This window comes from Plecotus auritus (assembly GCF_963455305.1).
Source record: "Plecotus auritus genome assembly, chromosome: 3".
In the NCBI taxonomy this organism is placed as follows: domain Eukaryota; kingdom Metazoa; phylum Chordata; class Mammalia; order Chiroptera; family Vespertilionidae; genus Plecotus; species Plecotus auritus.
The window spans coordinates 204,267,404-204,279,704 of NC_137772.1; the positions used below are offsets into that span (position 1 = coordinate 204,267,404).

The following is a 12,301-nucleotide window of genomic DNA, read 5'->3' on the forward strand; positions in this document are numbered from 1 at the left end:
GAAGAAGAAGAAGAAGAAGAAGGAGGAGGAGGAGGAGGAGGAGGAGGAGGAGGAGGAGGAGGAGGAGGAGGAGGAGGAGGAGGAGAAAATTATGAACAATAAAATGGCAATAAATACATATCTATAGCAACTGAATCTAAAAATCAAAATAAATGAACAAGAAATCTAATGAACAAAATAAACTGATGAATAAAATAGAATCAGAGGCAAGGAAATATGGAACAGACTGACAAATCTCAGAGGGAAAGGAGTTGGGGGTTCAGGAAGAGATTAACCAAAGATCTTATATGCAAACTAGAGGCCCAGTACATGAAAATTCATGCACTAAAGGTGGGGGGGGGTTCCTCAGACTGGCCTGCCCCCTCTCACAAGTCCGGGAGCCCTCAGGGGCAGGAGGTGACCCCAGTGATCAGGGGAAGGCGACATCCTATCACACCTCTGCTGCTGCCACTGCCAGCAGCACAAGCCTCAGCCGGCCCAGGTTACCTGAGCCTCGGGCAGCCCTGGGCGGCTGGGCAGCCACCATCCAAGACTTGCCTGCACCTCAGGCCGGCCCTGGGTGGCTGGGATGCTGAGGGAACTGGGGAACTCCAGAAGCAGGAGGGTGGAGTGGCCACGGGCCTGCCGCCCTGACAGTGCTGAGGGGACTGGGTGCCGCCATCTTGTCGCTTTGGGAGCCGCCATCTTTGAGGGTGTGGCAGTCAATTGGCATATTCCCTCCTTATTGGCTGTGGGTGCCTCAATCTTTGCAATGGTGTGAGGGTCAATTAGCATATTCCCTCTTTATTATATAGGATATGCATTACCTATGGACACAAACAATAGGGTGGTGAAGGCCTGGGACAGGCGGGGACAGATGGAGGGGGGCAATGGGGAGAAAAAAGGGAGACATCTGTAATAGTCTCAACAATAAAGATTAAAAAAGAATAAAATGCCACAAGTAACAAAAACAATTACTATGCAGCAAAGAATTATGTTAGTCTATGTCCACTGAGAAAGAAAGAAAAAAAATAGCTAAAAGCATATAATGTTGGATTTGGAGAAAAAATAATTTCATGCTCAATGTATTTCAAAACGTTGACAATTTTTTTTTTTTTAGGTTTTTGGATTAAATACCACATTCTTGACCTCAAACTTATTTTTTTCTTTTGGAAAAGAGGAAGACGAAAGAAAAACCCTGTTGCCTAAACCTTCTCTCTTCTTCAAGGCCTATCATTACCTGGACCATCTTAAGTATTTCAAATGATTCACCATTCTCCTCTATGTAAATTAGACACTCACTTTTCTGTTCATTAAAAAGAGATAGAGGCATAATTATTCCAAAAGGAAGGGGTTGTGGTCTTCGCCTCAGTCTGGAATAGAAGAGTGGTTGTTTCAGAGAAGGTGAGAAATTGTGACCCAGGAACAGGTGGTAGAAGTACTTTCTCCTTCAGGAAAATGAGATAGCAAAGGAACTGCAGCACTACATGAGGGCCCACTTCAGTGAAACAGCCCTATCTTGTCCCTCCAAGATATATAGTAGTGCCTGAATTGGGGGTCAAGAAGGGGGTCTAAGATATTGATGGAAACAGCTTCTGGGAAAGAAAAGACCTTCATCGGCTATAGCATTAGCCTAAGGTCAAGGTGTGAAGAAGCACAGGGCGATGAAAATAGCAATGACAACAAAGATGCTGGCTACCTTCTCATGAAAGATCCACAAATCTACATCTGCCTTGCTCTGGCTTTCACTTCCGTCTTCACTGAACCCAGAGTTTGAATTGCCTCTTCCCCTGGTTAACCAAGTAGTGCAGTCAGAACAGTTATGTCACTCGTGAAGGCCACCTGGAGCATCTGAGCAGAGTGATGTGCTGAGCTGGCTCTGGAACTGGACAGCCCTTGACGTGTGTGACCCTGCTTGTCCACTCACGCAGGCCTGGAAAGTCGTATGTGGGGCTAGAAGCAGGGACACGATACTGAGGCCAGTTTCAGGAAGAAGTGGTCCTTTAGATCTGTACAAAAACTAAACTTCCCAAAAAAAGGTGAAGAAAGAATATGACATGAAATGACCCTGATAGGGCATCTAGGTGTAGCTATTGACGTCCGCCAGCCACCAGTAATTTAAGTAGCGGTAATAGCATGTGGTAGGGCCTGGAAAAGTGAAAGAATGTGAACTTTAAAAAAAAATTCAAAATACAGTATGGAAAAGGAGGAAAAGAGATAAACAGCATAGTGTATTTTGACAGGATAATTTAAATTGCCAAGGGTCATTCTAAGGAACTTAATTTTGATTTGGAGATAATAGAATTTTTAAAAATTAAGCAATGACACTTATAAATATATTTGTATTCTAGAATAAAACAATTCTGACAGTAATGTGAAAGTTGGATTGAAAGAGAAGGTAGAGATTGGACTGGAGGTAAAGTAATTGCTAAGAAGCTAGCATACAGTAAATGTCTGGTTAAAAGATAATAAGGGATTACTATATTCTGTAAAATTGCAATGGGATAAAAGGATACACACTGAAGAGATATTTATGTATAATTCTGATAAATCTTATTTGCGGGTAAAAACTTGGAACAAGTTGAATATGAGGCCCCAGTTTCTGATTTGAATGTCTTATAAGAGTTGAGAACAGGCTTTCAAATCTCAAATTTATCTACAAAGTTAGATGTGGATGGAGAAAAAATAAATCAGCAAATGAAGAATCAGAACCTTGTACTAGTCAGCTGAGTAACATAAAATAATTAACTCATTTATGTTCAACTTATTTTCCTCATTTATAAAATACAGTGGTTGAAACAGGGCCTTTCACATCTAATATCATGGCTCTGATAACTTATATGTAACAACTTCGTATTGTTATATAACTTTATTCCTGCAAAGGTAGGTTGTTCTACTCTGTAGCATTTCCTTTTGAAAGACATGGCAGGACTAGCATGAAGTGGGCATAGAAAAGAACCAGAAGTCAAGAAAAAATAAAAGTGATAACACACAGGAGAAATAGGAAAAGTACTCTATTTATGGAAGTCCCTTGCAAGAGAGTGAAGTTCCTCTTACTGGGAGTGAAGTGTACCTCCCGGGGTGGTGAATTTCAACTCAGCCGCTTAGCAGGTGGGTTTGCTGTCTTAGACATCTACTGTCTCCTTGAGAAGGATTTCTGGACAAGCTGCCTCTTCAGCCTGGATCTCAGAACAACAAGCACGGCCAGACTCGCAGCCTGAGACAGCCAGCTTCTAGCAAACGGCTCTCAGCCGATACAGCACAGACAAGTGAGTGAGCCAGGGTTTGGGGTATGGTTTGTCTTTAGCGTTAAGTGGCCATGGCTACCTGGTAGCAAAGTTTATGGTTTTAAAATAGCATTTAGACTTTTGGAATAATTTGTACTAGAGATAAAGGCTTGATGAAAATAATCTATCCATAGGTTTCCCCAATCTCTCCTCTCTCTCTCTCTCTCTCTCTCTCTCTCTCTCTCTCTCTCTCTCTCTCTCTCTCTCTCTCACAAACACACACACACACACACATCTGCTTGGCACCTGAAATAATTATTTTGGAGATGTGAAATAATATTTATACATTAAAAACTTCAAAATACAAAAATAAGAGAGAACTCTATACCTTATAGCCCAGCTTTTTAAAAAATGTCAACCCATTACTCTCTGTCTCTCAAGGAGATGACTTTGAAATATAGGCTGCCATCCCTGTATTTTATCCTCACCTCTGTCAAATGATATTAAAATGATTATAAACATCTTAGAACAATGCAAACAGCACATTTTTTGTTGTTGTTTAACTTGAGGTCTGCTTTCTATGTCTGGAAGTAGACGTTCAACATATAAGAACACTCATGGCAAAGTCCTGAATAGAGAGAAGCTGTAGAGTATAATAGTGGTTGAATGAACAGAGCCTGTTAGTATCTGAGCTCTGCCACATATTGGCTGTGTTACTTTACGAAAGTTCGTGTTTTTTTTAAATATATTTTATTGATATTTAAAGAGAGGAAGGGAGAGAAATAGAGAGCTAGAAACATCGATGAGAGAGAAACATCGATCAGCTGCCTCCTGCACACCTCCCACTGGGGATGTGCCCACAACCAAGGTACATGTCCTTGAACGGAATCGAACCCGGGACCCTTCAGTCCGCAGGCCGACGCTCTATCCACTGAGCCAAACCGGTTTCAGCACTTTAGAAAGTTTTTAACATCTCTGTTACTTTAAGTAAATTGCTTCATCTGTAAATTAATGAAACATTTAAGCTCCTGTTTGGTAATGTTATTGAGTTTAAATTAAATCATAAAATTTAACAGCTCAGGAATAGGCCTACCATAGAGTAAAGACATAATAAATATTAGGTATTATTTTTCCTATTATTATCATTAAAACAAATTCATATTCCTTTCACTGAAGTCTAACTTGCCATTTCATGCTCAAATTTTTAGAATTGAATCTGTGGCTGGGAATCCCTAGTAGTCAAAATTAACTAAACATTTTGGTAGGTCAGGGTGATGCTTGTGAAAACTCAAACTGGTGGCTTCATAAACCACAGAATATTACTTTCTTTGCACTGATTCCAACAGTCAGAAGAATCATTTCAGAGTCCAAGCTACCTCCAGTGACTTCTCAAACTGCAATGAGGTAACATGCCAAGAGGGAAGGAGTTATGTGATTTCTGAGGAACCTCTGACACATTTTTATATTAATGGTGCATTTTCATTTTAGATTCTCTTATCATTGTGTTCCATTTTTAATTGTCTTCCTTTATATTATCGACGCTAAACCCAGGGAGTGGGCAGGGATCTTGCATCCGGTGTGTTTACTATGACCAGTCTGCATTTTTTTTACTCAGAAAAAGACATGGATGATGACCTAAACCTGACAAGTGTCGGAGAGTCCCAGTCTTCAGGTAAGAAGCACGTCTGTGGCAGGCTCTAGATGTGGTTTGTGACGTAAGCACATTTATATTTTGCCAGTCCCTGCCTTCCACTCCGAATCCTTATCCACCTGAAAATGTACTGTCCCTATGCTTTTCATCTCTTCTATCTAGGTCAAATTACTTTCAGTTACCCCAGGTAAACAGTACACACTGTGCGAATAAAAGAGAACTGGTCTTTGTACTATTTAACAGCTTTGTTTAGATAAACTGACATACATGAAAATGTGCATCTTTAAATGTACAATTTATAAATGTTGACATATAAGACACATCCATGAATCCACAAATATGGTCAAGATAATGAACATATCCATCAACACTAAAAGTTTCCCCATACACCATTGTAATCTTTTTTTTTACTGCCACTTTCAGCATGCCCTCCTTGACAGTCTCAAATCAATTTTGTGTCACTATAACAGATTTACATTTTCTGAAATTTTTACATAGATGGAATCATACAGTGTGTACTCATTTTGGTTCAGCTTTCACTATCTGGCATAATTATTTTAATATTGTTCCATGCTTTGTAAATCTCAATAATTCATTCCTTCCTTTATTTTTCTGACTAGTATTCACTCATATAGCTGTACCATAATCTATTCATGCATTCACCCATTAATGAACATTTGGATTGTTTCCAGTTTGGGGTTATTACAAATAAACTGTTATAGAAATTTGTGTACCAGTCCTTGTGTGGACATAGGATTCCATTTTGGGGGGAACACCTATGAGTAGAATGGATGAATCACAGAGTAGGTGTATATTTGTTTTTTTTTTAAAGACACTTCTATACTGCTTCCCAAAATGTTTATACCATTTTACATTTCTACCAACAATGGATGGGATTTCCAGTTCTTTCATATTTTCCTGAATACTCAGTGTGGTCAGCCACTTCAATTTTAGTCATTTTAATGGATTTGTAGTGATTTCAATATTTGGTTTAGTTTGCCTTTTTTAATGACTAGTGATGATGAACATATTTTATGTTCAATTTGCCATCTGTATGTCTTAGTTCATGAAGTGTCTGTTGAACTCCTGCTCAGTTTTGTTTTTACAATATATTGTTTGTTTCCTTATTAAGTATTGAGAGTTCTTTATATATTCTTGACACAAGTCCTTTATCAGACACTTGCTTCACAAATATTTTCTCCAAATCTCTGGTTTGTCTTTTTATTTTTGTTAACACTGTCTTCTGAAAAGCAGATATTCTTAGTTTTTAGGAAGTCCAACTTGTTACTTTTTATAGATTATGCTTTTTGGATTTGATTGAGGAAATCTTTGTTTTACAATTTTATAGTTTTAGGTATTACATTCAGTCCTATGGCCCATTTGGAATTAATTTTTGTATATGGAATGTGATATATTCATTTTGTGTATGGATATCCAATTTTTCAGGAACCATTTATCAAAATGACTATCCTTTTTTTTGTCTGACAAAAACCTGGTGTGGGTCTATCCTAGACCATCTGTCTATTTTTACAACAATAGCATGCTGTGTTGACAACTGTAGCTTTATAGTAAGTCTTTAAATCAGGTAATGTTTATTCTTCAACTTAGTTTTCAGTTCTAGCTATTCTAGTTTTATGCATTTTTATATAAACTTTATAAATTTTTACAAAAGAAAATAGAATGTTCAGAATTTTGTTAGGAGTTGTGATGAATCTATAGATTAATTTGAGTAGAATTGACATTTTCACAATATTGTGTCTTTGAACTTATGGAAACAGTATCTCCCTCCATTTATTTATGCTTGCAATTTTTTCAGCAATGTTTCATAATCTTCAGTGTACAAAGTTTATGTGTCTTTTGTCAGATTTATCTATGAGTATTTAATATTTTATGCCACTGTAAATGGTATGTTATATTTTAATTTCCTATTGATAATTGACAGTATATAGTAATATGTTAGTTTATGTATATTGATCTAATTCCTACAACATTCTACACTCACTTATTAGTAATGAAGAACTGATTTTTTTCTGTAGGTTATGATACCTCTTCCAACTTTACTGTAAAGTCACAAGAACACCTAAAAAGGAATAAAATGAGACTTAGTACCTCTAAAATCATCATCATCATCACCTTATTTCTGATTATGCTAATAATTACATTGACTACAATTTTAACAGGTGAGTTTTCCATGTCCCAAATATGCTCATGTTAACTCGCCTATAAAAATTTCGTCATATGTGTATCTTTCATACTTAAGTTCAGAATTAAAAGTCATTTCAGACATATTTGTGTATACAGAACAAGCATATGTTTTCTCTTCTATAACATGAGAATAATAGCAATATTAAATATTGTGAGAATAAAAATAACTTAATGAAATTTCCTTTGAAACCAGTATTATTTAGTCTTTATAAGGTAAATCACCCCACAGCTTCCTTCATTAAGAAAGTATCATTTTGAAGAAATATCAAAAGACTGAGCAGTATATTTAGTGATTTAGTTAACAATGTGTCACAAGGTCCTTATCTCACTGTAGACTGATAGTAAGAACTTTGTGGAAGATTATCTAGTTGTGGACTACCTTGCCCTGAACTAGATATATAAATGGGAGTAATTTTTGTCCTAAGTTGTTTCTAGTTGAGCTCTATGTCTATAAGGAAAACTGAGTTCAAGATACAAAACGTAATCTTTCCCTCTGGTTATGAAGTTTAAAATGATGGGCCAGATTTCTAAGTCTTATTTATAATTCACAACCAAGCATATGGGTTATAAAGAATTGGGCAAGAGAAAAATTGTTGTTCTCCTAATAAGCACATTTTTATGCAAAATATAAGTTACTTTTAAACTGTAAAAGCAGCAGGTTACATCTCTCCTTTATGATAGTGAATTATGGATATATCTCCTATAACTAACTCAGAATATTTTGAGATGTTTGAAAATATGTGCATAAGTATATATGATATAGATGTACATATACAAATGTGTATATAATTTATACATGAATGCATGTATTATAAATATGCATTTAATATATACATGTATAAAGTAATACATTGAAACATATTCTATATACATGTAAACATACATGTGCACATATGCATGTCTAAATATGTTTATATAGAATGTAGATTATTAATCAACCTCATTCTATGAACTAGGCATTAAGATATATATATAAATATATGTATATGTATAATTATATATGTACATAGATGTATATATGTAAAATGCTGTGTACATATATACACACATATTTATGTATGTGTGTGTAAATATATATGTACATATAATGTATGGGAATGAGTCTGATCGCCTAGGAGCAGTATCACTTGAGAAGAGCACCAAGCCTAAAATATGAGCAATAACTACTACCTGAGTAGCATTCATCAAGAATTTCTGTCAACCTAGCAAGAAAATAAATACATAAAATTGGGAGTTGTTCTCTCTTAGGGAACAATGTAAAGCATGAATAATGAAGTGTTTCAGATTGAAGAATCAAAACAATTCTGGTGGATTTCATTCACAGGGATAATTGTTTTAAATTCAGGGCTTTTTACCCCCTAACTACTTAATATGTTTTAAAATCTTCTTTTTTTTTGGTAGAAAAACACAAATCTTTCACTGAACACAAATCATGCCTGGATGGCTGGATTGGTTACCTAGGAAAGTGCTTCTATTTTTCTGAAAACACAACCACCTGGGCAGCAAGCCAGAACTTCTGTGTCTCTCATGCAGCAACTCTTGCTGTGTTCAACGCCACAAAAGAACTGGTAAGGCAATGCTTTTGAACTGCAAATATCTTTCCAAGATGAGAGCTAGTCTGAAGAGTGCTACTGGAAGTGGGAATGGTCCAGAAAAGACCTTCTTACCCAGCATAGGGGAGGCCCTATTTTCCACATCAACTCAGGCCAGAAGAAGCAGCTCACATCAGGGTCACCTATCTATTTGGTTCACCTAAATGTTTTTGTTCACCTGTCTATTTTATACCAAATGAAAGTTGCCTTTTGTGGAACTATATTTAAAAATACTAAGTAAAGAGTCATAACAAACCATATGTTAAAAATACTGGAAAGAATTATAAAATGAGTAATGTAATTAGGAATATCTGGGAACCTTAGGGCACAGAATGGGTAAATGAAGAAACTTAAAAGCATGCAATACAAACTTCCCCTAAACCAGAAATAATAGAGATGTAAAATATCAGGTGGTAAGAGACAGAAAAGTTAAGATCTTAAGGAGCATGGGGATATATTTAACCTTTGGGGAACACCTACTCCATGAAGAATAGACAGAAGAGAGATTTACCCAAGATCAAATCAATTTTGAAGAACACTCTGATGAAGATTTTAAAATGAATATATGAGGGCAGATGAAAAATATAAATGAAATTATACATTTCATTCATTAGAATAGGAAATTATGAAAATAAAGCAGGAAATATGGGAAAATATCAGGTCGGTATAAAAATGGAACAAAGAAAATAAATAATTTAACTAAAAAGCGTAATAGAAAATACAGAAAAAGAGCACAGAAAATGAACTTTGAGAGTTCACAAAGGCAAAACTATTTCTCTGAATAGACAGGACTGATCACAGAAAAGGAGAAAAGATATGCCCAAGCTAACACAAACAACTGAGATTTAAAAACATATAACATTACAAATAATTTTATGCTAATAAATATTAAAACTTTAAAGAAACAAATAATGTCTAAACAATTGTTTATACAACCTAAAATTGGGATATGTATAGATATGTATGAAACATTAAATGGTAAGCATGAAAGAGTAAAAAAACAGTTCAAGTAAAATAAAGTATTCAAATAAAGATACAGAAAAAGTATCAATCCAAATAGAATTTTCCTCCTAGAATTATTGCATAAAAATTAGAAATAAATATCTCATTTTGTAATGAAAGAAAAAGCATCAATCCAAAATAATTCAGAAAAGGTTAAAAAAAAAGAAGAAAATGGTCAGAAAACACAAAATTGATAAATTCAAATATAACAACAATTGTGATAAAATGTAAAAGTTTTTAATTTATCTCTTAAAAGACAAATATAGCAGATAGGTTTTAATAAAATAACAGAGTCCAGTTGGTTCTACCTATCTATTTGGTCAGGGACAAAAGAAATAAAGTGAGAGGAAAAGATATGAAAAGCAACTATTGACCAAACCCAAACCCAAATAAAACAAAAAAAGTTTGGTTAGTGGTAATATTGTCAGAAAACATAATGTATCAGAGTAAATTATGAACCTATATAAAACCTGAAAAACCAATAAATATTCAATATATTTTATGACTAACCAAAATTCTCCCATCATAAAAGTCACCAAGGCTAGGATGATTTACTGCCAAATTTGACCAAGCCTTTACAAAACAGATAATTTTTCTCTTATATAAAATTCTTTTAGAAAAGAGAAATCTACCCAATGCAATTTATTATAAAAGTTGTTACAGAAGTAACACAATCCAAAACTAACCCATGAGTCAAATAAGGACAATGTCGCCTCTAAGATTATTTCCAAATCTGGAAGTCTGTATTTCTATAAAGAGTATAATGAGCCTTAACCAGTTTGGCTCAGTGGATAGAGCGTCGGCCTGAGGACTGAAGGGTCCCAGGTTCGATTCTGGTCAAGGGCATGTACCTTGGTTGCAGGCACATCCCCAGTATTGGGTGTGCAGGAGGCAGCTGATTGATGTTTCTCTCTCACTGATGTTTCTAACTCTCTATCCCTCTCCCTTCCTCTCTGTAAAAAAATCAATAAGATATATTTTTAAAAAGAGTATAATGAATTAGATGAAAGAAAATCCAACAGAAAAAGGCATTTTCTGTTTACTCTGTAAATATTCTTTATTAAAGGATTTCCTGAAGCGATATTCTGAACATTCTCAATATTGGATTGGACTGAGCAGAAAACCAGGACAGACCTGGAAGTGGGTAGATGGAACCACCTACAGTGATTGGTAAGTCCTGAGTATATAACTTACACACCTAAAGCTGGGATTCAGAGCCTTTCCCACTATGGAGAAATCTGGGTTATAATCTTTCTTTGTGGTTTAGAATAAAATGAACCCAGAGAAAATGTGGTAATACAAAGTATTACACAAGTTACTTAATATCTATAATATTGTAAACACAATGCTTCATAATCATATCATTTGACCCTCACAATAACTCTGGGAAGTGAGTATATTTATCTCCTTTTTAGATTTTAAAAATTGATGTTCAACAATATTGAATAAAAAGAATATCTTGCAACACATGTTTTTGACAATAAACCCTGCACTTCAGCATACAGGTAACATTTTAGGCCAGGCAAGGCATATGAATTCAGTTTGCTTTATCTTTAAATAATATGGTATTGGGGTTAGAGTAAAAGCACACATCAGAGGAAATTATTTTCTCTAAGTCTTCCAATAAGTATTCATTCATTCTATATCTTTTTTCTCCTTTGGTATTTTGTTTCAGGTTTAAGGTCATTGGATTTGGAGAATGTGCCTATCTACACAAAATTGGGATTGGTAGTTCCAGTAGCCATTTGGTTAGAAAATGGATTTGCAGCAAACCGGACACATCTATTCCAAGAAGTTAAGATATCATAGACCTAAGATCTTTTACATAAAATATAACTTTTATTCTCCTTATAAGAAATATGTTATATTAATATAAAAGTACATGAAATTCATGTTTAGAAATTTTTATTGATGTTTCACTCCAAATCTCTAAATTAATTTGTTATAAATTTACTAGATTCTTGGCATTCAAAAAGTATACACATCAGCATATATAAAAGTTCCCTAATTTTATAGAATAAAATTTCTGATATGTAATACATTAAAATATGAATGAACAATTTAAGTGACATTTTAAGATGTAATCACATGAATTCAGACTAATGTCATTTAAAATTACTTGTTTTATAAAAAAAAAAAAAACTATGACATTTTTGCAGTCTCCCTACTTTTATTATCAATAACCATTGATTGGTTTTATTTTAATTTTGCAATATTTGCATTACTTTATGAGATTCACTCATGAATTCAGTGTAATTCAAACACAATAACAGTGTTTAAATTTGTTGATTTATTAGATTAAAAAGTCTCTTTCACATACCAACCTCACAGAAAAAAAATAAAGCAATAATAAGATTTCACATTCAGACCATCATGTGAGGGGCCTTCAAGATTATGAGTAAATAGTCTTGAACTAGCTGTGTTCTATTTATGAATGCCAAGAACCTATTGCATAATGGGCAAATGAATAAAAAACATTGGTGGGCAGATGAGAGGGAGACTGAGTTTGACTTTTGCTGCTCAAGTTTTTCTCTGAGAAAACAAATTAGGTTCTACATCAGACTGATACTTCTTAGAGGATATTGTCTTTATGTTTACTCAACATTACCAATGTCTCTTTGTAAAACAATCCTTTTCTGAAAGTT

The 12,301-nt window shown here is 34.7% G+C and overlaps 1 protein-coding gene across 1 annotated transcript; it reads left to right on the top strand.

Annotated features, from left to right (window-relative positions):
- Window positions 1-4,829: 4,829 nt before the first annotated feature.
- On the top strand, window positions 4,830-11,455 carry LOC308244312 (C-type lectin domain family 2 member A-like; the record flags this gene model as incomplete). Its single annotated transcript, XM_080660248.1, has 5 exons — window positions 4,830-4,878; window positions 6,894-7,037; window positions 8,464-8,630; window positions 10,723-10,826; window positions 11,332-11,455. The coding sequence occupies 5 exons, from the start codon at window positions 4,830-4,832 to the stop codon at window positions 11,453-11,455; spliced, it is 588 nt and encodes a 195-aa protein (XP_080516374.1).
- Window positions 11,456-12,301: the final 846 nt, after the last annotated feature.